Here is a 21,226-nt window from a genome sequence, read left to right on the forward strand (position 1 = left end):
CTATGAAAGTGACAGACACTCTGGTTGTGGTGACTGTAGTCTCCTAGCATCCCCTGATACATTCTGCAAGGAATTTTGGCAGCGGTTCAATTAGTAGTGACAGTTCAAATTCCCACTGGTTGTCTCGGCCATGTCCCAAAACATTCAATGCCCAAACTCAAACCCAAACAGTCCAGACTCCCCTGTGAATTGCAAGGCTTTTATTGTTGGAACCGTGTTTGTTGACACCTGGAGGGTAGGGGTAGGGATAGCCGCATCTATGCAGGTGAGCAGGCAAGTGGCTTCCTTGAGTCTTCTGGCGAAGATCGCATCATCAACAGAAAGCGTTAGCGTTTATTTTTTTCTGCAAAGAGAAAGGCGGCAAAGCCTCAGAGGTGAAGGTGACCTCAAAAATCATACACGGGACCCCACTTGGGAGACATCTGCACTCTGCAACAGCTCCTGGGTCTGACTTGGACCTGGGAGTCTCCTCTCCATTCTGTCTCCAACAAACCACATCAGGGCCAACCTTGTAAACAGCCCCAAATCCAGCCTGATGGGAAGAGCCACCTTGCCTTGGGACAACATGGGCACATGTGGGGCAGAATGGAGAAGCAGCTGGGGAGATCCTGGCAGGGTCCAGCTGAGCCTCCAGGGCAAATGTGGCCCCACAATGAACTGATTCCTGTCACATGATGACCTCAGAGGCATGAATGGGGCGGTTACAATCCCACCAATTCTAGGGACAAGATTAGATTCAATTAAATTCTGTAGCTGAGCAACCTTGGCCTGGATTACACAGTGACCTTGGAGATCCAGGGGACAAGAAAAAAGATGTGTTTAGGATTGTTGTTGTAGACTAGAAAAGTTAGGAGAACAGCTCTGGGCTGGAGAAGGGTTGCCAGGTTCTGATGTAGCTGGACTCAGGAGGCTGCGCCAGAAAGTCTGATGGAGGCAAGCCGTATCATGCGGGCAAGGATCCTATGGTCTGGCTTGAATGAGCTGATCAGCCAGTGTCCTTCCTGTCCCTTCCTCCCGACATTTTTCTAGATTCTCAGAGAAGTTGCAGTGCTGGGAGGGCACACATGCACACTCCATCCCTAAGTTGGTGTAAGCAGGTGGGCTCGCAGGCTTTTGGGCCAGCCACACAGAGAACTCACCACCAAACTTTTTATATTCGCCTTGTCTTCCTCTGTGAACTTGTTATCAGCACATATCTTCAGATTTTTAGCATTTTCCAATGTGGCAGAGTTATTCTTGTACTGGCTCACGAAATCCACATAGTCAGTCACAGACGGGCCAAGGAAAAGATCAATCTTCTCATTTATAACGGGGCAAATGCCACAATCTAGAACACAGACAAAGGTGATCCACCCTCAAAAGCTTTGCATCAGAACACAGATATGCTTTCTGGGGAGTGAGGTGGTAAATCCCTGAAGACCCAGCATCCCTGACACCCACACCATAGTACCCACTTCCCCCTGAGGTCACCCACATTCTAGTACCCACTTCCTCCTGAAGTCAGGAGCAGGGCAGCCCCAAGCAACACAAGAGCACCAGTGAGCTTCATGGTAATGGTGGCAGGTGCTCCTACACAGCTTGGGCCCCTTTTATAACTGCCCTGGGCTGTTCAGTGTGCAGGAAATAAATGGGTCTGAGCCCTCCAGGCCCCTCCCAGTACCCTGTTTGGACCTCCCTGGGGCTGTGTCAGGGGGAGATGTGTGTTTTGGCAAGAGGATAAGATCCTGGTCAACAATGGGCCTTGGCTCAGCCTGGTGTTCTTCTTAATGCTCTGCTTAAGGTCACATGTCATGTGAAGTCGAAGGAAGTGATGAGTGGAGAGAAGGGAAGGGTCCCTCCATCAGGCATCCAGAGTGGGCCTTTGTCACCCTGTCACACCAGGGAACTCACCGTTTATTAAAATCTTTCCTAATAGTCAATGTCTAGGTTAGACCATTTGGGGACCCCTGCTCTGACTGTTTCTGTCCCTGCCCGCATCTTTCACTTGCTTCATGGCTCCATTGAAACCGACTCTAATCCTGAAGTCCTCCTGCTGTCGGAGTCATACTTCAACTCCATGTTTCTGTTGTTCTTGTTGTTATTCTATTTGGTTTTTTGTCGTTTTGATATTGGGTCTCTAGACACAGGCCTTGCTGTCCTGAAACTCACTCTGTAGACCAGGCTGGACTTGAACTCACAGACATCTGCCTGCCTCTGTCTTCTGAGTGCTGGGTTTAAAGGCGTGTGCCACGACTGTCTGTATAATATGTATGTTTTTGTGGTGTGTGGTATTGTATGTCATGTATTTGTGTGGTGTGTGTATTGTGCTTATTTGTGGCGTGTCTCTCTGTGTGTGGTATGTGTATTTGGTGTGTGTATGTGTGTTTGGTATGTAGTATGTTTCTAGTATGTGTGTGCTCTATGTGTGTAACATGTGTGTGGTATGTGTGTGTGTGTGTGACAAATGCAACTTTTCCTGTGGTTGGTGATAAACACTGTTAAAATCCATTAATAACTGCCTGGTATGGTGTCAAACACTTTTAATTTTAGCACTTATGAGACAGAGGCAGGTGGACCAAGGTGAGTTTGACGTCAGCTGGTCCATACAGGAGGGAGTTCCAGGCCAGCCAGATATACAAGTTCATACCACAAGTGCCTCATGTTCGTTTTCTCAAAACTAAGCAAAGATTCTTCATTTGGAGCAATTTGACCCCCTAATTGGTCACTGCCTGACTGTCTTGCTGCTCCAATTGCTTTGACTTTCCACCAAGAACCCAGCATGACAGGATTGATGCCAGCACCAGTCATTTTGAATACTCCATAGGTTCTCTGGAAAACTAGAGGGCAATCTCAGGTGGTTACCGCAGATTCTGAAGACTCAGCCTTGGTCCTGCAGGTTCAGAGTGTCTAGCAGAGTTATGCTATCAGAATTCTAGATGACCCTTCAACCATTTACATTTCAGTCAGACAGGAAGCACCTCCTGACACCCAGTGGCCCAGCAGAGGGGGCTGCTAAGAGGCAGGCTGTGGTAGGCTCCAGATCCCTCTGGCCTATGGAGGCGGAAGCTCAGACCCATTCTCTGCACTGGGAGACATGCTCACACTCTCTCCCCTGGGACTGACACTGTGGGCCTCATGAGAGGATTCTTTCTTTTGCCTGCCCTACTTTCAGGACTGTGGGCTGGATGAACAATGATGGAAAAGGAGGCAGCCAGCAGTGGAGCAAAGGCTGAGGCAGGGGAATGACAGTTGAGTTGTCAGCAGGTAAGCAGCTCAATGTGTGCTAGATGTGTGTGAGCTGATGCACTGGACAGGGACAGGGCAGGAAAAGGAAGGGGCACAGCAAGAGGGGGCAGAGAGCAGAGTCTGAGGAAGGATCAACGGGTACAGATGCAGAGGATGGAAACTTCAGGACCTGTTTGACAAAGAGGACAGGGAGCTGTGGCTTCTTTAGACACAAGAGGCTCACCAGGGCCTAGAGCCACAGAACTGCTGAGTGTCAAGGAGGTCTGACTTTTTACCCATGAGGCTCTGGGTCCCATGCTGGTGTGAGATCTGTTCCCTAGAGGGTTCCTCCTGCTGCTGCTCCCACCTGCCAGTTGCTTCTGCTCCCTGCTGGGACACAGGGAGGGCAATGGAAGTAGCCAAAGCCAGTACCTGGAAAGTGTCCCCTCCCCTCCCGCCCCCAACCATTTCTGTCTTTGTGAACAGAGGGATCCCAGACAGCTAACTGGGGACACAGCTCCCTTAGCCTCCCACAAGCAGGGATTACAAGTGGGAAGCACCATGTCTTCCCCTCATTTCTCTGGACTCGGCCAGTTACATGACCACTCTGTGTGCCCTAAAAGTGGAACTCATCCTTACCCTGGTCTGTTTCTCATTCATTGTACCTCTGTACCAGGTACAGCACCACTTCCCCATAAGCCTGACCCCAGGGAGAATCCGGGCCTCCAAATGCTCTGCCCTCATGTCTCATGTGCTTGTTTTTCAGCTGGCTTGGAGATTTGATGCGTAATACCCCAGACTGCAGGCAAAACCACCAAATCAGAGGGACAGCCTGCTATGGCATCCACATGTCTAGACCACACAAAACCCCACCTTGTGCCCTGGTCCCAGTGTGGCAGGTGAGGGGCAGTGCATGGTGCGTGGCTGTAAAGCATGTGCAGCCTCTGCTCTCCTACTGTCTTCCGCCAGCCCCACCTCCCCCACCCTTCACTCTGCCCTTCTGCTCTGCACCAGGAGGTCAGACAGGGCAAGGCACTGGGTGGATGTGGCTGCTCTGTCTTGGACTTTCCAGACTCCAGACCATGAACCAAGTTAACTTCTCTCTCATATAAATTATCTAATAGTGGGAGTTTTCTCATAGCCATGGAACACAGATTACAACACCTTAGCATAGTGGATCCCTTGTATACAAGAATAAATCTGTGTTTCGTCATAGCACCGGGCTCTAAACCCTGTCCCTATTTCCCTAGCTCCTCTTGCATTAGCTGATTTTTGTGTTCTTAGTCTAAGGGCCAGGAGAGCAAGGCATGTGCTACTCTGTCCCAGGGACATAGGGACACCACGTAGGAGGTCTCCACAGATGTTGGGTAGATGGGCTGAAGGACTAGCTCATGTCTCTCTAGTCTGTAGCAAGACCTTTCTCAAGCCATGAAAGAAACTATCTTCCCAGATAGCCCAGGAAGACCTCGAAGTGTAAACCTTCTGCCCCCACCTCCCTGTTCACATTATATAAGTGCTTATACCATTTGGCTGGTATTAACTTTTAAAAGTAAAGATTATAAGTGTTTTGATAATTCAGAACCAAGTAGTTCATTGTCAAAGGCACTTGGCTGTCATTTTCTCTCCATAGGCAGTGACAGATGACTTTGCCAAAGACTTAGAGAGCACTGAGCATTCTGACTTACTGGTTTGTCCATCCAAACAGGATTTGAATCCGGTAACCGTTTTGGCAAAAAGGCGCCAAACACTATGTGCTTGTGGATTATCCACTATGTCCTCTATTCCTTGTTTGGATGACCTTGCAGTTCCCCAGGGCTGCTGAGGCCTGCACAATATGCCTGCCCAGCTTAGGCCTTCTCTTTCTGGGAAGAATTAGGAATGGAGACGAGGGCGTTCTGTGGCTAAGATGTGTCTTCTGCTGGGTGATACCTGTAGCCCTCTGCTACCTGTCAGAGCTGGTATCAGGCTTTTTGTAGATCTCACAGAGGTTAAGACCCTTGACCCCACATGTCAGAGGACAGCAGACATGTACACATTTCCCCAGTGATTATTCTGTTACTATTAATATTCTGTTACTGTTAATATTCTGTTACTAAATATCTCTAATGTTTTCTCATCTTTTCTTATTTTCCTTTTTGTGTATGTGTGCAGAGGCACATGTATGTTCATTTATGTGTGTGGTTACATGGTATGCTGGCTAGTCTTATGTCAACTTGATAGAAGCTAAAGTCATCAGCGAGAAGTTATTCTTAATTCTAGAACATGCATCTGACTGGCAGTAGTGGCGCACTCCTTTAATCCCAGTGTTTGGGAAGCAGAGGTAGGCAGATCTCTTTGAGTTCAAGGCCAGCCTAGTCTACAGAGAGTTCCAGGACTCCCAGGCCCACGTAGTGAAAACATGTCTCAACCATCCACAACAAACAAATGAACCAAAAACAAAAAACAAAAAGGAAAACAAATGCTCACTGTTTTTGGACTACAGGAACACAGGAAAGGCATCCATTGTCATTCCTCAACCCGACCCCAAGACAGGGTTTCTCTGTGCAGCCCTTGCTGTCTTGGAACTCACTTTGTAGAAAGGCTTGGCCTCGAAATTATAGATCCATCAGTCTCTGCCTTCCATGTGCTGGAATCAAAGGCATGTACCACTACCCCCTGGGCAGGCATTTTCTTAATTAGTGATCAGTGGGAGATGGTCAGCCAATTGTGAGTGGTGTAATCCCTGGGCAGGATGTCATGGGTTCTATACAAAACCAAACTGAGCAAGCCTTGGGAAACAAATCAGTAAGCAGCTCTCCTCCATGGCCTCTGCATCAGCTCCTGCCTCCATACTCCTTACTTGCTGTAGTTCCTGTCCTGAGTGCTACGATTAAAGATGAGCACAACCATGCCTGGATGAACAATAGTAGTCTTAACTGGACACATGGCATACATATGTGTATGCACGTGGTAACCAGAGATAGACGATCAGGTGCCTTCAGTCCCCCTTCAACAAATCAATATGTGTGTGTGGCCAGAGGAAAGTGTTCGATCCTCTGGAACTGGAGTGACAGGTGGTTGTTAGTTGCCATATGGGTACTTTGTCCTTTTTAACAACTGACCACCTTGTAGATTTTGGGACAGGGTCTCTTACTGAACCTGGAATTTGCTAATTTGGTTAGATTGGCAGGTCAGAGATCTCCAGGGACAGACTCTCTAGGACTGTGATTACAGGTGTGCCATCGTGCCTGACCTTCTTCTTGGGTTCTGGAGATTGAAACTTAAGTATTCAATTTCACATCAAGCACGTTTGAGGCTGGGCCTTGAGCCCACCTTGTTGTTGTCTTTGGAAACCTGTGCTCACACTGAAGCTCTCAAGGAAGCAAACTCCCCTCCCCAGAGGAGCATCTAGAAATACTCATGATTTCTTCTGGAAGAACACCCTCACTTAATCCTATTTATGTGTCTGCTCATCCAACCATTCATGCCAGCATGGAGTCATTTCTTATTTCACAACTATATTACAATATGATGTTATGAGGGACCTCTGAGTGCCAACCTCAGGGTATCCTCAGTGTCCGGACGAAGACTCACAGCAAGCATGGGTTTAGAGCTGAGGGAGAAATAAACTCTCCACTGCCTACTTTTTTGTGTCAGTTTCTTTATTCTTCTCCTGCTGTTCTCTTCTTAGTCTGTAAAGTTTTCAGTTTATGGTACACACAAAACAAAGACAATTCTCTGAGCTTGAACGTCCTTATTTTTTTGAAGGTCCCCAATGAGATCAGTATGAAAGACTCCTTTCCTGACTGTATGTCCTGACAAATGGAAGATGCTGGCAAGAAGGTGATATCTAATGTATCTCAAGGAATGAAGCAGAGATTAGATTGCGGGAACCAAGGTTATGGACTGTGTGACTAAATTTCCCACTGAGTGATTGGGTGATGGCCCGCTATACCAGCACTTGGGAAAGAATTGTGCCCAACAGTCCATATTCTGCCAAATCTTCACCAAGGGAGAGAGCTTACGGCTTCACAAGACATCTACTGAAAGAATCAGACGATATATGAAAGCTGGTGGACCCAGCACCTTGTGAACGGGGACTCCCTCAATCAGAACACATTTGTTCTGGGGGGTCAGCCTTCTGTTCTGTCAGCTGAAATCTTACTTCACAGTTCCTGTGGACCACAGCAGATGTTAGTTAGTCTTTTTGTTGAAATGTTTGAAGTTTGCTCATTAGAATCATGTTTAACCTTCTTTTTGGCAGTTTCCGCAGACATTATTCACGTGTTTGTGTGTGTGTGTGTGTGTGTGTGTGTGTGTGTGTGAGAGAGAGAGAGAGAGAGAGAGAGAGAGAGAGAGAACAGGTCCTATGGTATGTAAGAATGTCAGCAGACAATTTGCAGAAGATAGTTCTCTTCTCCAACCATGTGGGTTCTGGATTTGAATCCAGGTCATCAGGTTTAGCAATGAGCACTGTTAATCACTGCACTATCTCAACTGCTTTTGAGGTGAAGTCTGTGTTTGAACCTGGAGCTCCCATGCGATTTGTGGTGCATTCACCACACTCACCTCTTTACAGAGTTCTGGGGATTTGAACTTAGGTTTTTAGGCTTGCATAATGAGGACTTTATCTACTGAGTCATCTCCTTAGCCACCCAATTTTTGTGTGTGAGTTAGTGGATTTGCATGTGCTAAGAAATGCTCTAGTACTGTGTCAGTGAACTAGTGAAGATAGTCCAGATAAGAAGCAGCTTGCTGCTTATAGTTTTCAGGGATACAGTGCATGATGGCATGACAGGTACGGTAGGGCAGGCATGGTGCAGGAACTCTACGTGGTTGATCACATCTACAGTCAGGAAGTAGCTAGACATGAATGCTCAGCTTGCTTTCTTCTTTCCCGCTCTGTCCATGAAACCAGTCCACACTGTCCACATAAAGTCAGACATAATTATCCTAGCCTACACATCTCCACAGACAGCTATGATTCCATGGGGATTCTAAACCCAGTCAGGATGACCATCAGGATTAGCCATCACACACAATAAGCCTCCTGTATCCAGCAATGGTTAACACAATGCCCAGCCGACAACGCCATTTGTGTCACAAACGTCATTCTGAGGGTAGTAGGTTGAATTGAACTTGAGAGAGTCCACACACACAGCACTGCCTGGGGACAGTGGAGAGCTGTAGTTTATCCACGGCCAGACCACAGTGGCCTGGTACAGAGATAAATCCATCCTTCTACTGAGGGCTGCTGTAACCGCATTGACTCTACTGTTTAGACCTCTTTAAGGCCTGCTTCCTGGTGGACTGAGACAGACAAGAACAGGAAGACAGGGATGAACTCCCATGGCAGGAAGGGGGAATTTGCAGCATGATGCAGTTGTAGAACAAAATCATCACTGGCCCCTGAGAATTCAACACATGACCAAACGCACAGGGAATATCCTCCCAGATGTTGCCGCCACGTCCTCAGTGGTCTAGTTCAAAGTTTGCAGCAGCTAAGATGTTCAAGTGTGCCAAGTATGTCCCCTCAGATACACACACTTCTGCTCAGATCTTGAACTCAGGCAGATGCAGTGCTCTGGGCAGTTGGCTGACTACAGTGACAGAAACCACCCTTGACCCCTGTGGTTTCCACCTCCAAGCTTGAGAAGGACATGCTTGAAGCCAGGAGAGATAACAAGTGTTAGCAGGAAGCAGAGGTTGGGGACAGAAAAACAGGGCATTTGGCTCAGCAGGTGGCTACTTACAAAGGGTCATCTCTAATTGTCTTCTGGCAAAGGTACAGCCACTTCTGTCCAGAAACTGATGAAGCAGGATGTCTCTCCAGCCATTTGTCCTTCAGAGTGGGAGGGTTCCTAAGCTCACTCACCCATGCAAGGGGGAAGGGGATCCATAGGTGCCAGGTTCTTGCCCAAAGGCATTTGGAACTCTTGGAAGGCAGTGTTGGGAGTCGGGTAGGATGGGGTGGGTAGGACGGGACTCAGGGAGACAGCAGTTTATAAGGTAGCAGGATCTGCTCTGAGAAGAGCACGTAGCACTCTACACCATGAAGGGGACGCTGCTTCTACTGGTCTTGCTGGTGACTGGAGAGCTGGGCTTCAAGACATGTGAGAACGGGAACAGACAGGCTTTCTGACTGTTGGTCACCCTATCTCCCTTCCATATCTCCATGCTTGGAGATCTAGGGGATATCTGGGATGTCCCTAGCCAGAAGAGCTGCAGGAGACACTGGAAGCTTTCTGTTCAGGATTACAACAGTTGGGATGGGTGGAACGGAGAGACAGAGGTGTGGAGGTGATGACGGATTGTTAGCTGCATGCACAGCAGAAACTGAGCTATGTGTGGGATTTATGTGAAGGTCAGATGTGCACGTTGGTACACTCACGGATCTGCCTTCTGCTGGCAGTGTGTGTCTATGGAAACTGCGTGCTGTATCTAGGAGACAACAGCCTTCAGAAGAGTAGGACTGCATAAGATCAGTTAAGATATTTGTAGAAGTGGCAAGAAACCCTGAGCCTTCCCTTTGACAGCCTGGGGCTCTGTTAATGATGTTCTTCTGTCTGTGTTTGCAGCGGAAGCATGCATTCCTTTCGTTGAAGTCTATACTACAATCCTCATTGGAAACAAGAGAATATTGAATGTCCTCCTTAACAAGTTTGACCCTACTGACGGGGAAAGGGCAGCAGCGGAAAAACTACTGGAATGCTACAATGAGTCAGGATTTGAAGGAAAATTCCTGAATACCAAAGTTCTGGTAACTTCCTCCCTACCCTGATGCCCCCATGCACCATATGGTAAAATGATGCAGGCAATCAGTCATGTGTGTCAGGGAACCCACACGATGGCAGTGAACCCTTGTCCACCCCAGCACATGTCCATGCAGCATGCTTGTCCTCATCCAGTCTGTCTATGCAAGTTCATGTAGAGTGCCTGGTTCTCACCCACAGCAGGGCAGGCAGGGACACAGGAGAGTTCTTGGTTGGCTTCTGTATAGGGAGACACCCTCAACTCTACTCTACTCTAAGATGCCGGAAGCTTCTGTCTACTGGCCAGGATCACCTTCTCTGGAGCCTCCCTTAACTCTAGTCTCCTGTCTCAGATGGAGCCCTCCTTCCACTGGCTTCCTCAGAGCCACAGCCAGAACCTCTCTCCATGGCCTAGATGCCAAGACCACCACCAGAGAGTGCCTGTGGCTACTCACCCCAGCCGATCCTGGTCTCCCTCAGTCTCTTATTTAAGCATAGCTGGATTACAGGGACACATATTTTGAATTTTGCGTCTCTCACTCTCGGTTTCCCCAAGTAGTTTTAGTTTGGGTGTCAGGTCCTGCAAAACCACTGCACTCTCCAAGAAGGAATTTCTTCCAGTACTTCCACAAAAGGACATATTTCTAACATGGTCATACAGCCAATGTGCTGACAGATGTCCTCAGGTATGAGCCATCGTCAAAGCTAGAACTCAGCCATCTTGTCCCCTCTCCAGACCCAGCCCCCATCATGCTTAAGGGAACTTCTCCCTTCATCCCTGCCTGGCTAGGGTGGCTTTTCAGACTCCTCCTGACAGCTGTAGGTGAGATGCAGCTCCCTGGGTAGAGTCTGTTGCTGGAGCCCTGAATCACTGCAGAAAATTTTCTTCCCTGTGCAGACTGAGCAGCATCAACATGGGTGACTATGGGAGACCTGCTGGGGTTCTTCTGCTCCTTGACTGTAACCACTTCTGCCCCTTTCTGTCTCTTTGTTTATCAGGAAGCCATCGTCATCAGCAAAAAATGTAGAACGTATTATACACAAGACACCATAGACAAATTCAAGGCATTAATTTCCAAATTTGGGAAATGATGACTGATCTGAGAGCCACCTTGCTACCCTGTCCACTTTCCTTCCTGAAGTTGGAATCCAGACACCTGTCCCCTCCTTTTCCAATCTTTTAATCTGATTCAATAAACACCTGCAGCTCTGCTCTGGGTTCCATGTCTGTGTTGTACAGGCATCTTGGATGTCTTCAAATCTAGGAGACAGAGAAAAGACTTGGGCAGACACTTAGGGCAGGGTGACTGCCACTGACTGGCTAGGTATCATGGGAAAGCCATTGCAGCCTTTTTTTTGTTGCTATGTAGACTAGGCTGGCCTCAAACTCACAGAGATCCACCCATCTCTGCTTCCCAAGTGCTGGGATTAAAAGCATTGGCCTCCACCATGCAAGGCTCACTGCAGCTTTGTGAGACTGTAAGACAAACTGTCTGAGGCCAAGGAACATGGAAGCAGCCACAGGCTTCTCTCTAGCTGCCAGGATAAAAAGAAGATGCAAAGCAATCACCTCATATGTTGCCTCTTGGCTTTACCACAGGCTGCTAGCTCCATATAGGTCATTCCACAACAGTGCTGTGACTCAGAAGATGACTTGTATGTGCTTATCCTATATTCTTGGTCTGCAAGAAAGATCAACATATGTTGTAGCCTAGTCTATATAGCAAGCTCCAGGACATCAATAGCTACTTAGAGAGATACTGCCTCAAAAACAAAAGCAAAAGTTAATAATGAACCAAACACTCAAATGGGGCAAACATTTAGAGTAGGAGCTCAACTAAAGAGAAGAAAGAAAGTCTGGGGAGAAGGGTCAATAGATAACGCACTTCTGTGCATCACTCTTGACATGAGTTCAAATCTCAAAACTGAAATAAATCCAGACTTGGCAGCACACATTCATAATTCCAGTGTTCTTTTTGAGAGATGAGAAGAGATAGGAGAATACCCAGAAATCTGTTTGGAGTCTAGACAACCACAGTTACCTGTCTTAGAAAAGGTAGATGAGGAGTGACACCCAAGATTGTCCTTTGACCCCCGCATGCACACTGTGGCACGTGCATGTATGCTCTTTCTCATACACTCACACACAAAACATCCAGACAACTAAAATGGACAGAAATGGCAAGAGCTACAAACAAAAATCATGAACATCATTAGTGATTAGGGAGATACAAAATAATAGCACAACTAATGAGAGTGGAAAATATTGAGAAGAGCAATTTAGCAGAGCAAATGTTGGTGAGCATGTGAGGGACGAGTCATATGGACAGGACACAGTTTGCCTGTGTGTAAGATAAACATGCACGTAGCCTTTGACCAGAGGACTGTGTGCATCGATTTCCATACGTGACAGCTTGAATGCTTCCTACGGATGGCTGGTCTGTCTTAGAAAGACCACAGGGCCTCTCTAGGAACACAGCGCTCATGTGCAAACCAGCGACTCCTGCGTGCACAGGATGACTTCTCCTTTTAGCACCCAAGCCAGTGTTTCTCCAAACCAACACCTCAGGACCAGGCATGGCTATAATCTGAAACCTGTTGGGATTATTCAGAGCAGGAAATCCTAGAACTGTTTACTCTGCCTGTGAAATTCCAATCAAAGAATGAGGGCTCCTCATCAACACTGGTCCCTCATGAGGCCGTGTGGCATGGTGTAGGCCCTGCTATTGGGACATGTAAGTACTATGTTCTCTCACTGCCGACCTTCCTGTGCTATCATTCATGTCTTTAAAGGAAAACATCATGGGTAAAATGAGACACCTACTTCTTTGATGCCTGGATAATAACAAACAGGAGGTACTAGGAGGTAATTGTTCATAGCTGCTTCATTTGGAAGAGTACAAACTTGAAGAGATCTAATTGTCCCTTAACAGATGAATAAACTATGGACTAATAATGCAGGACAAAAGTGCCTCATAACACAGCAATAAAGCACTCATATTCTCATGGAGAAATCTTTAGGATCATACAGGAATGAAAGATGCTCATTTTGTATTAAGGTTTATTGGGATGCCATTCCCTTTAACCCCTCAGAATCCAGAAGGAACAGTACAACAAGAGGAAACTAACTAAAAGGGGTTCTGAGGGTGAACAAATCAGCTTATACATGTCTGCTGATCATGACCCATTTATTTTTCCAGTACTCTCATCTATGTCCTCTCGATGTTCTGTTTATGTTCTTCAATCCCACAAGATTTCTAGTTATATTCCTAAACAGACACAATGAACGATTCTTTGTATATAGCTGAGATGGTAGTCATGCATTTCACAGGACTACAAAAACAGAGAAGTTTGCCAGGTGGTGGTGGCACACGCATTTAATCGCAGCACCCTGAAGGAATTGGCAGGTGGTTCTCCATGGGTTTGAGGCCAGTCTGGTCTGAAGAGTGAGTTCCAGGAGAGAATCTAAAGCTATTAGAGAAAACCTATCTCATAATGCTAAATAAATAAATTAATAAAAGACAAAAGAAAACAGAAAGTCTAACAAAGCAGGTGCAAACAATTGAGACTGATAAATGGAGGAAAGGGCCTATGTTTTCTAGGAATTGGAGGGACTTTGTGTGTTAAATACATTTGTGTGGTTATGTAAGATAGAAGTTTGCAATTAGTAAATGTAGAAAAAGAGGAAAGAAACATGACAGTGCTGTGAAGTCTCTGAGCTCTTCCGTTCCAGTGGCAGCTGGGAACCCAGCATCTGTGGAAGCCAGCGTAAGCTGTGGGAGGACCAAGAATGGCACTGGATCTGTGTTGGCATTTTTACCAATTTTTCCTGAGAAGAATTTCCTTTCTTTGCAGCCTTTTTGATAACTCAAGTCACCCAGTATATATTCTGTATATCAAAATTATATGGCCAATGAAAATTTATCCAGTAAACTGTACATGGAAAAATTATTCCCAATTGTTGATTAATAATACACCATTGAAGTTTTTTTGGAGAAGTCTTAGTAATATGGATTCACAAGAGTTTTACAGAAATGACAGTGACCATTCAAAGGCAGGTCACCAAAGCTTTGCATATTGAGTGTTAGCCAACTGATCGTCAGCTGTACTATCACTGTATAATAATTGGGACACAGTAATCTTATTTCTATACGCTTCTGAAAGAGGAAAACAAATGTAGAGTAAAATCAACCAGTGAACACTGGTATTGGCAGTTAGGAGAGAAGTATTATAAGGGGAGAGGAAAGAACATTAGGAGCAATGAAGGTGTTCATCATCGTGACTGCAGTGATGAGTTCGTGGGTTTGTACATTAAATTACACTTTAATTACATACAGCATGGGGCACATCAATTCCATCTCAATAGAGCTTTAATAAAGGAAATGGTTCAGTACAAACAGAATGTTAAAAAGCATAAAAATAAGGATTTCCACTCTACTGAAAAACCAGAAAGTCTGGCAATGCACACTGGTCTTAAGCTCGTTGGGAAACAGGCCTCCTTCGAAGGACACAGAGCCTCATGAGCGATAAAGATTGACTTTAGTCCAAGGTCACACACATGGACGGGCATCTCTTTTCTTTCTCCACCCTCTTTCCCACATAGCCCAGGGAATCCAGCAACATTTGATCATCTGTCATTACTCTGAGTATTGACAGCAACATTTGATCATCTGTCATTACTCTGAGTATCGACAGCAACATTTGATCATCTACCATTGCTCTGAGTATTGACAGAGAAACAGCCAGGGAAGGCCTGAGACTCTGTGTGAACCCTCACCTCTCACAGCTACAGTGAGCAGAGCTTTCCAGAAGCACATTTAGACGCTGACATCCTTGGATTTGCTGCCCTCCATGTTTATTACTCAAACCCAGGGTATGGATGTATTTGCGGCAGACTGTAATGGGCTCGTTCCATGCCTGCAGCCTTCTTGAGATAACACACGAATACACTCTAGGGTACCCCCTGAGCTCCAAATCCTTTCTTCAAAGTGAATTTTCTAGTACCAAAGAAGGGGAGCCATCGTCTCATGTGAATTCTTTGGTGTTTAAGGAGGCTGGACTTGTGGTGAGAGTTTCCCACATGCACAGCACCCATATTTTTCTGTTCAGTATCACTTCTCTGGTGCTTACAGTCTTGTCTTTGGTAGTCCAAAGCTGATCTTTGGGTGGTGTTTGTCAGTTTAGTGACATTACCTTAGTCAAGGTGGAATTGTCTTTGTGGGGCCCCATCCACATTTTTAGACTTCAAAGGTCACTGTTAGACATCTGACATAGGTCATTGCAGAAAAAGTAATCATTTAAAATGTCATATACATCATATTATAAGAGGTTAAAAGAATATAATCTGTTATTTATATCCACAGTACAAAACTGAATTCCTACTTACATTATAGAGACTCAAGGCAGAAATCATGTAAAGGAAGGTAGGGGAAACCTTTTTCTGTATACTTTTAGTAGTCTATATTACCATTAATAGCACAAAATATTACATATACATGCACACACACACACACACACATATATATATATATTTATATATATATCTACATGCCTGTGTACAAGGGAAAATGCCCTTGTACACAGTAAAAATTTGTGACTTGTATTAGTTTAATAAAACACTGATTGGCCAATAGTCAGGTAGGAAGTATAGGCAGGGTAAGCAAACTAGGGAAATTCTAGGAAGAGGTAAGGCAGAGATGTAATCACCAGCTAGATGCAGATGAAACAAGATGAGAATGCCTTGCTCAGTAAGGTACCAAGATAAGTGGCTAAACACTAATAAGAATTATGGGTTAATTTGAGGTGTAAGTGCTAGTTAGCAATAAGACTGGGCAATAGACTAAACAGTTTATAATTAATATAAGCCTCTGTGTGTTCATTTTGGAACTGAATGATTGCGAGACCACTTTAGGTCATAAACTTGTAGGGGAATGTGTTACAGCTGTGGAGTTGCAGATATTATGATTTATTGGGAAGCCAGGCTATACTTAGAGCCACAATAGGAAGGCTCTTAAGGGGTATAACCACTATAGTGCAGCTCTTGAGGCTTAGAGCTACACTAGGACAGCCCTGGAGGCTGGAACTGCAATAGGACAGCTCAGTCATGGAGAATAGAGCCACAATAGGACTTGTTCACATCTAATCTTTATCAATTTATATGCTATCCATAGATTTTCTTCTCCTGTGGAAACAAAAGCAAGACCTCTTCTAATTTAATATGTAACCTGGTTTCCTTTCAGATTTCAGCACATCTTTAAAGTATACAGACTGATTTAATTCAGTAGTTTTTTCTATTATCCAATGTCTCTCTGCAGTTATCCTTCCTTTCTCACTAGCCTTTAGAAAATTTAATGTTAATAAAGCATTATACAATCTATTTCCGTCTTTTATCATCCATTTCTGTTTATTAAGCATACCTTTTAGAGTTCAAGTTGATATTTCTTTATTATTATTATTATTATTATCTTTACTTATTTATTTGGTTTTTGAAGACAGGGTTTTTCTGAAGAACAATCCTGGCTTTCTGGATCCTGCTAGGCAAACCAGACTGGTTTTAAACTCACAGAGATCTGCCTGCATCTGCATCTGTCTCCCATGTGTTGGGATTAAAGGTGATTTACACCACTACCCAGCTGGTTAGATCTTTCTATAACTGCTTTTTCTATAGGATTTTTCTATAGGATTGTGTGGCTACCTGTTATATGCCTTACTAAGAAATATGCAAAAACTTTCATTTAATAAAGACATGTGCTAAATCATTCAGTCTTAATTTGTACAGGTTTACCCATAATGGTCATAACTTCCAACAAATTTATGATTACAAAATAAGCCTTTTTAGAACTCAGAGTAGTTGTCCATTGAAATACTGAATATGTATCTATGGTGTGGTGTACATATTTTAACTTTCCAAGCTTGGCAAAACGAAACACATCTGTTTGCCAAATTTCATTTCTTTGAGTACCCTTTGGATTAATTCCTGCAGGTAGTGGAGTCTGGTTATGCAAGAAATAAGGAAGACATTTTATAATTTCCTTGACTTGTTGCTAAGTCAACACCCTTCTATTGATATACTGGTTTTTTTCAAATAAAATTCTGAAAATCCAGGCACATTTACTACCAAGAGTTCGTCAATTTGATCATTACCGTCTGCTAGAGAACCTAGAGTACCTGTATGGATTCTAATATCTGTTATATATGAGGGATGATTTCTATTTCTGACTATTTCCTGTAATGAGCAAATAACAAAGCTAGTTCTGAACCATCTAAAATAAATGCCTTATTTTCAATATATGAACCAACTCTTTCTGTAAATTGAGAGTAAGTAACTATATCAAGAGGTTCTGAAAAAAATCTAATAATATCATGAGAATATCATATAATTCTGAATTTTGGGCAGAATCATAAGGACTTTGAGTCATTTTATTTTCCTTTATTTATTTAAAATTTAATTATTTTAAATTTATTTAAAATTTCCTGATTTATAACCTGCCTTTCCTGATTTGTTTGCATCAGTATAGAATGTAGGGACCCCTGAAATTGGTGTTCCCCATAAATGTGAGGAAGGATCCAGTTAGTTCTCTTTATTAAATGGGTTCTCTTGCTTTTGGAATATTTGTTGTTAATCTCTCACAAAATATTAGTGCAGGCCCATAAAGAGGAAATTTTGGCATTAATAAAAGGTAGTACAATTTCTGCTGTGTCTATTTCTGTTAATTTCCAAAGTTTCAATTTTCCTTTTAGAATCAACTCAGAAACCATTTCTACATATGTCTTTAATATTTTTTTACTCAGTTTGTGTGATAAAGATGATCCATCCATTCTAAGATACTATCTCCTCTTTGCATTAAAATTCCTGTAGGGGAATGCATAGAAGATAAAATTACCAGAATGTGTTCAAGTTCAGGACCCAAACAATCCACACGCACATCCTGTAATTTCTTTTCTACCAAAGTCAATTCTCTCTCAGCTTCAGTTGATAATTTTCTTGGACTATTTAAGTCCTTGTTGCTTTGTAGGTTTTGAAACAAATCACTCAGTTCTTGAATTGTTAATTCAATTGTAGACCATATCCAGTTAGTGTCTTTCAGCAATTTTTGAAAGTCATTAAGAGTTCACAATTGACCTCTTCTGATTTGTACCTTTGGTGATGACATTTTTGGAAACCCATTTTATATCCCAACCAATAATTAGAATATTCACTTTGTATATATTCAGGCTCAATTTGTAATCATTAACTAGGCAAATTTTTCTTCTTCACACTTTTTCTCTAAAATATCTACATTTGAATCAATCAGTAAGATCTCATCCCCATGATGGTAAATTACAGATTGAGGAAACTGAATCCAAATCTTTTACAATGGCTGTCATGCTAAATATTGGCACAGGATGGAGCTGTGTAAAATCCCTTGTGGGAAAAGTTTTCATTAATATCTCTTATCAGGCTACAAATTATTATAAGTAGGATTTATGAAGGCAACATTTTCTATATCCTTTTCTTGTAAATGATCAGCAATAAAAGCTGTCTTTTTTATCAGCAATTATAATAGACCATTTTTTAAAATTGTTTTTGATTTTTCCATTCAAATATTTACACTTCCTTCCCTCCTCCTAATTTCCTCCTGCTCCCCCACATCCCCTCTCATTCTCCCTCCCTGCTTGAGAGAGGGCAGGAAACCCTACCCTGTGGGAAGTACAAGGCCCTGCCCCCTACATCCAGGCCTAGGGAGCTGTGCCTCCATATAGACTAGGGTCCCAAAAAGCCAGAACATGCCATAAAAACAAGCCCCAGTGCCTTTATCAATGACTTCTCAGTCAGCCCCCATTGTCAGCCACAAACAGAGAGTCCGGTTTGATCACAAGCTCATTCAGACCCTGTCCAGCTGGATTTGGTGAGCTTCCATAAGATCAGGCGCACTGTTTCAGTTGGTGGACTAACCCCTCACGGTCCTGACTTCCTTGATCATCTTCTCCCTCCTTCTGCCTTTCATCTGGACCTTGGGGGTTCAGTCTGTTGCTCTGATGAGGGTCTCTGTCTCTATCTCCATCTGTCACTTGACGAAGATTCTATGGTGATATTCGAGATAATCATCAGTGTGTTAGTGGGGCAAGGCCAGTTCAGGCACCCTCTCCTCTGCTGTCCAAGAATCTTGTAATAGAGAAGACAGGGAAAATCCAGGCTCTAAAATGCCCATTAGTAAATCACCTTAGTAATCACTCTTAGGTCTGTTATTCTCCATTTTCCAGATTTTTATTAAAGAACAAATACAGGAGAATTCCAAGAACTGGTCAATATGTTGAGCCATTACCTGCTCCTACACCAACTGTTCTAAGGTCTGTGAATTTTCTGATGTCAAAGCACACTTTTTCACCCAGACAGTTTTGTCAGTGAACCATTTTAAAGGTAGAACTGTTGATAACTTTGAAATATGAGAAGCTATTATGCCCTGTTTTTGTACAACCTAAATATTTGGTGACTGTTCTTTATAATACATTTTAATATTTTTTCCCAAAACATATGTTAGCTTATGGTTTGTTTCTGAGGATGGAGGAATGTTAATCTGTGTATTCCATTGCTGTAACAAATTACTTCCCCTTTAAGTCATTGCTCTATTAGCCACATTTGGCTTTAATTTTTTCTCTGTCCTTCTGACTCTATGCTTTCAACCCATCTCATGCTTGTTTTACCTGAGATAAAGTTCCAATCCATAAAAGCTAAATATTTACATACTAAAGAGGTCAATTTGGATGACAACATTCTGGTGAAATTTTTGTTACATTTTCCTCTGTGTCTATAAGACCCTTAATTATAACATTCCTTACTTGCATTTTATCTCTGATCTTTGGTCAATTATAGTAGTTTGCTTAAAATATTTGTTTTCTGGTTTCTCCTAAAATTTTTGTTTTATCTTCTATTCTTGTATCATTCAGAGCAGTACTTTTTTTTTGCTATTGTTGTTTGTTTGCTTTTAAAATAAGCATTAGGTTTTTTAATTGCTCTGGGAGGATTTCCCTATAGTAACAAGGAATAACTGAACCAAATTTGACATAGGTTCTGTGAGAGGTCCCTACAAGACATTTACCAATAGCAAAGGGTTATCATGTCAGCCCCTTTTTTGTTCTGCATACATTGGTCCAGTATTGGCCTTTGCTGCATTTTCTACATACTCCATAAGGGAGGGGACTTCTGTTTGGATTATTTCTAGAATATACACTGTTTCTAGGAATGCCTAAAACCCCGTTTTTAAGTGACCTCGTTTACCACAATTAAAACATCTGACATTTTGTCTTTCTTAAAGTCTCTGGAAATTACCTGGTTATGAGATTCAACACTGACTGCATCTCAGTTCCATTCCTGTATAGGTGTTGATAATGCCTTTAAAGATCTAATTATCCTTTTGAATTGTGAATTAGCATGTTTTTCTTTTTGTTTTTCAAGACAAGGTTTCATTATGTAACAGTTCTGGCTTTCCAAGAATTTGCTTTGTAGACCAAACTAGCCTCAAACTCACTGAGGTCCACATGCTGCTGCATCCAAAGTCCTGGAACTAAAGGAGTGAGCAATCACTGCCTGCCCATGAATTAGCATTTTTAAAGCCCAAAGACTCAATTATTATTTTTCTAGTTTCTGAATTTGGTATCCTTGTATAACTGCTGAAGTCAATCTTTGTACAATTTGGCAGCACAGGCATTGGGTTCACATGGGTCCAAAGAAAGAAGACTCACACACACCTTAAGAATGTATTGCTTTTGGAGATTTCAATACTTCTAGCCCTTCTTCAGTGTTTAATGGTCTTAGCCTCATCTTTCCACTAGGTCTTCCACTGTAATTGAGGACCAGGTTCCTATACTGTTGTAATCAAGTCTTTCCAGTTTTGTGGGACAATTATGGTAGTGACTGACCATGAATTTAACATCTGCTGCACAAAAGCTGAATACATACCATTTTCGACTATGGTTTCATTCCTTAAATCTATCATTTCCATAGGAATCTAGTCAGTTCTTGCATAGCTTTGGGGATACTGTCATTTTCAGTTGTTCCTGTAAGGTGACTTAAATTAAGGTTGATTGATAACCTTGGGCTGTTCTTCTCTAATTTTATAATGTAATGGTGCAGGTGGTTCTCATTTAACTTCTTCTGTCTGTATTTGAATATCTCAATTACATGTTTTAATAAGTTTTTCTAAGGCTTGTAATGTATCAATCATAATTTTTTTTTCTTTGGTAATTAGTTGTAGGATTTGTTTATTATCACTAGCAAATTTTCTAAGGCCTGTTTCTTGGCACATATATCA

General features: G+C 43.2%; 2 protein-coding genes across 2 annotated transcripts; one reads left to right on the plus strand and one right to left on the minus strand.

The window, feature by feature from the left end:
- Nucleotides 1-313: 313 nt before the first annotated feature.
- LOC146896056 (major allergen I polypeptide chain 1-like) lies at nt 314-1,549 on the minus strand. The gene is made up of 3 exons (XM_087905990.1): nt 1,489-1,549; nt 1,140-1,327; nt 314-343 (listed from the first exon to the last, which is right to left on the minus strand). The coding sequence occupies exons 1-3, from the start codon at nt 1,547-1,549 to the stop codon at nt 314-316; spliced, it is 279 nt and encodes a 92-aa protein (XP_087762116.1).
- A 7,686-nt stretch (nt 1,550-9,235) lies between these two features.
- Nucleotides 9,236-11,027, plus strand: LOC125409638 (androgen-binding protein homolog). The gene is made up of 3 exons (XM_048448745.2): nt 9,236-9,296; nt 9,762-9,943; nt 10,935-11,027. Exons 1-3 carry the CDS (start codon nt 9,236-9,238, stop codon nt 11,025-11,027), a joined length of 336 nt encoding a protein of 111 aa, XP_048304702.2.
- The last annotated feature ends 10,199 nt before the right edge of the window (nt 11,028-21,226 follow it).

Source organism: Myodes glareolus, chromosome 1, assembly GCF_982192425.1.
Source record: "Myodes glareolus chromosome 1, mMyoGla1.1, whole genome shotgun sequence".
Taxonomy (NCBI): Eukaryota; Metazoa; Chordata; class Mammalia; order Rodentia; family Cricetidae; genus Myodes; species Myodes glareolus.

What these genes read in the sequence shown, in the direction of transcription:
- LOC146896056 (XM_087905990.1), bottom strand. Translation starts at nt 1,549, where the DNA reads ATGAAGCTCACTGGTGCTCTTGTGTTGCTTGGGGCTGCCCTGCTCCTG. An exon ending in GCTCCTGACTTCAGGAGGAA is followed by an intron (nt 1,328 to 1,488) that starts GTGGGTACTAGA and finishes TCTGTGTTCTAG; the next exon opens with ATTGTGGCATTTGCCCCGTT. An exon ending in CGAATATAAAAAGTTTGGTG is followed by an intron (nt 344 to 1,139) that starts GTGAGTTCTCTG and finishes TTCTCTTTGCAG; the next exon opens with AAAAAAATAAACGCTAACGC.
- LOC125409638 (XM_048448745.2), top strand. Translation starts at nt 9,236, where the DNA reads ATGAAGGGGACGCTGCTTCTACTGGTCTTGCTGGTGACTGGAGAGCTG. An exon ending in AGAGCTGGGCTTCAAGACAT is followed by an intron (nt 9,297 to 9,761) that starts GTGAGAACGGGA and finishes CTGTGTTTGCAG; the next exon opens with CGGAAGCATGCATTCCTTTC. An exon ending in TCCTGAATACCAAAGTTCTG is followed by an intron (nt 9,944 to 10,934) that starts GTAACTTCCTCC and finishes TTTGTTTATCAG; the next exon opens with GAAGCCATCGTCATCAGCAA.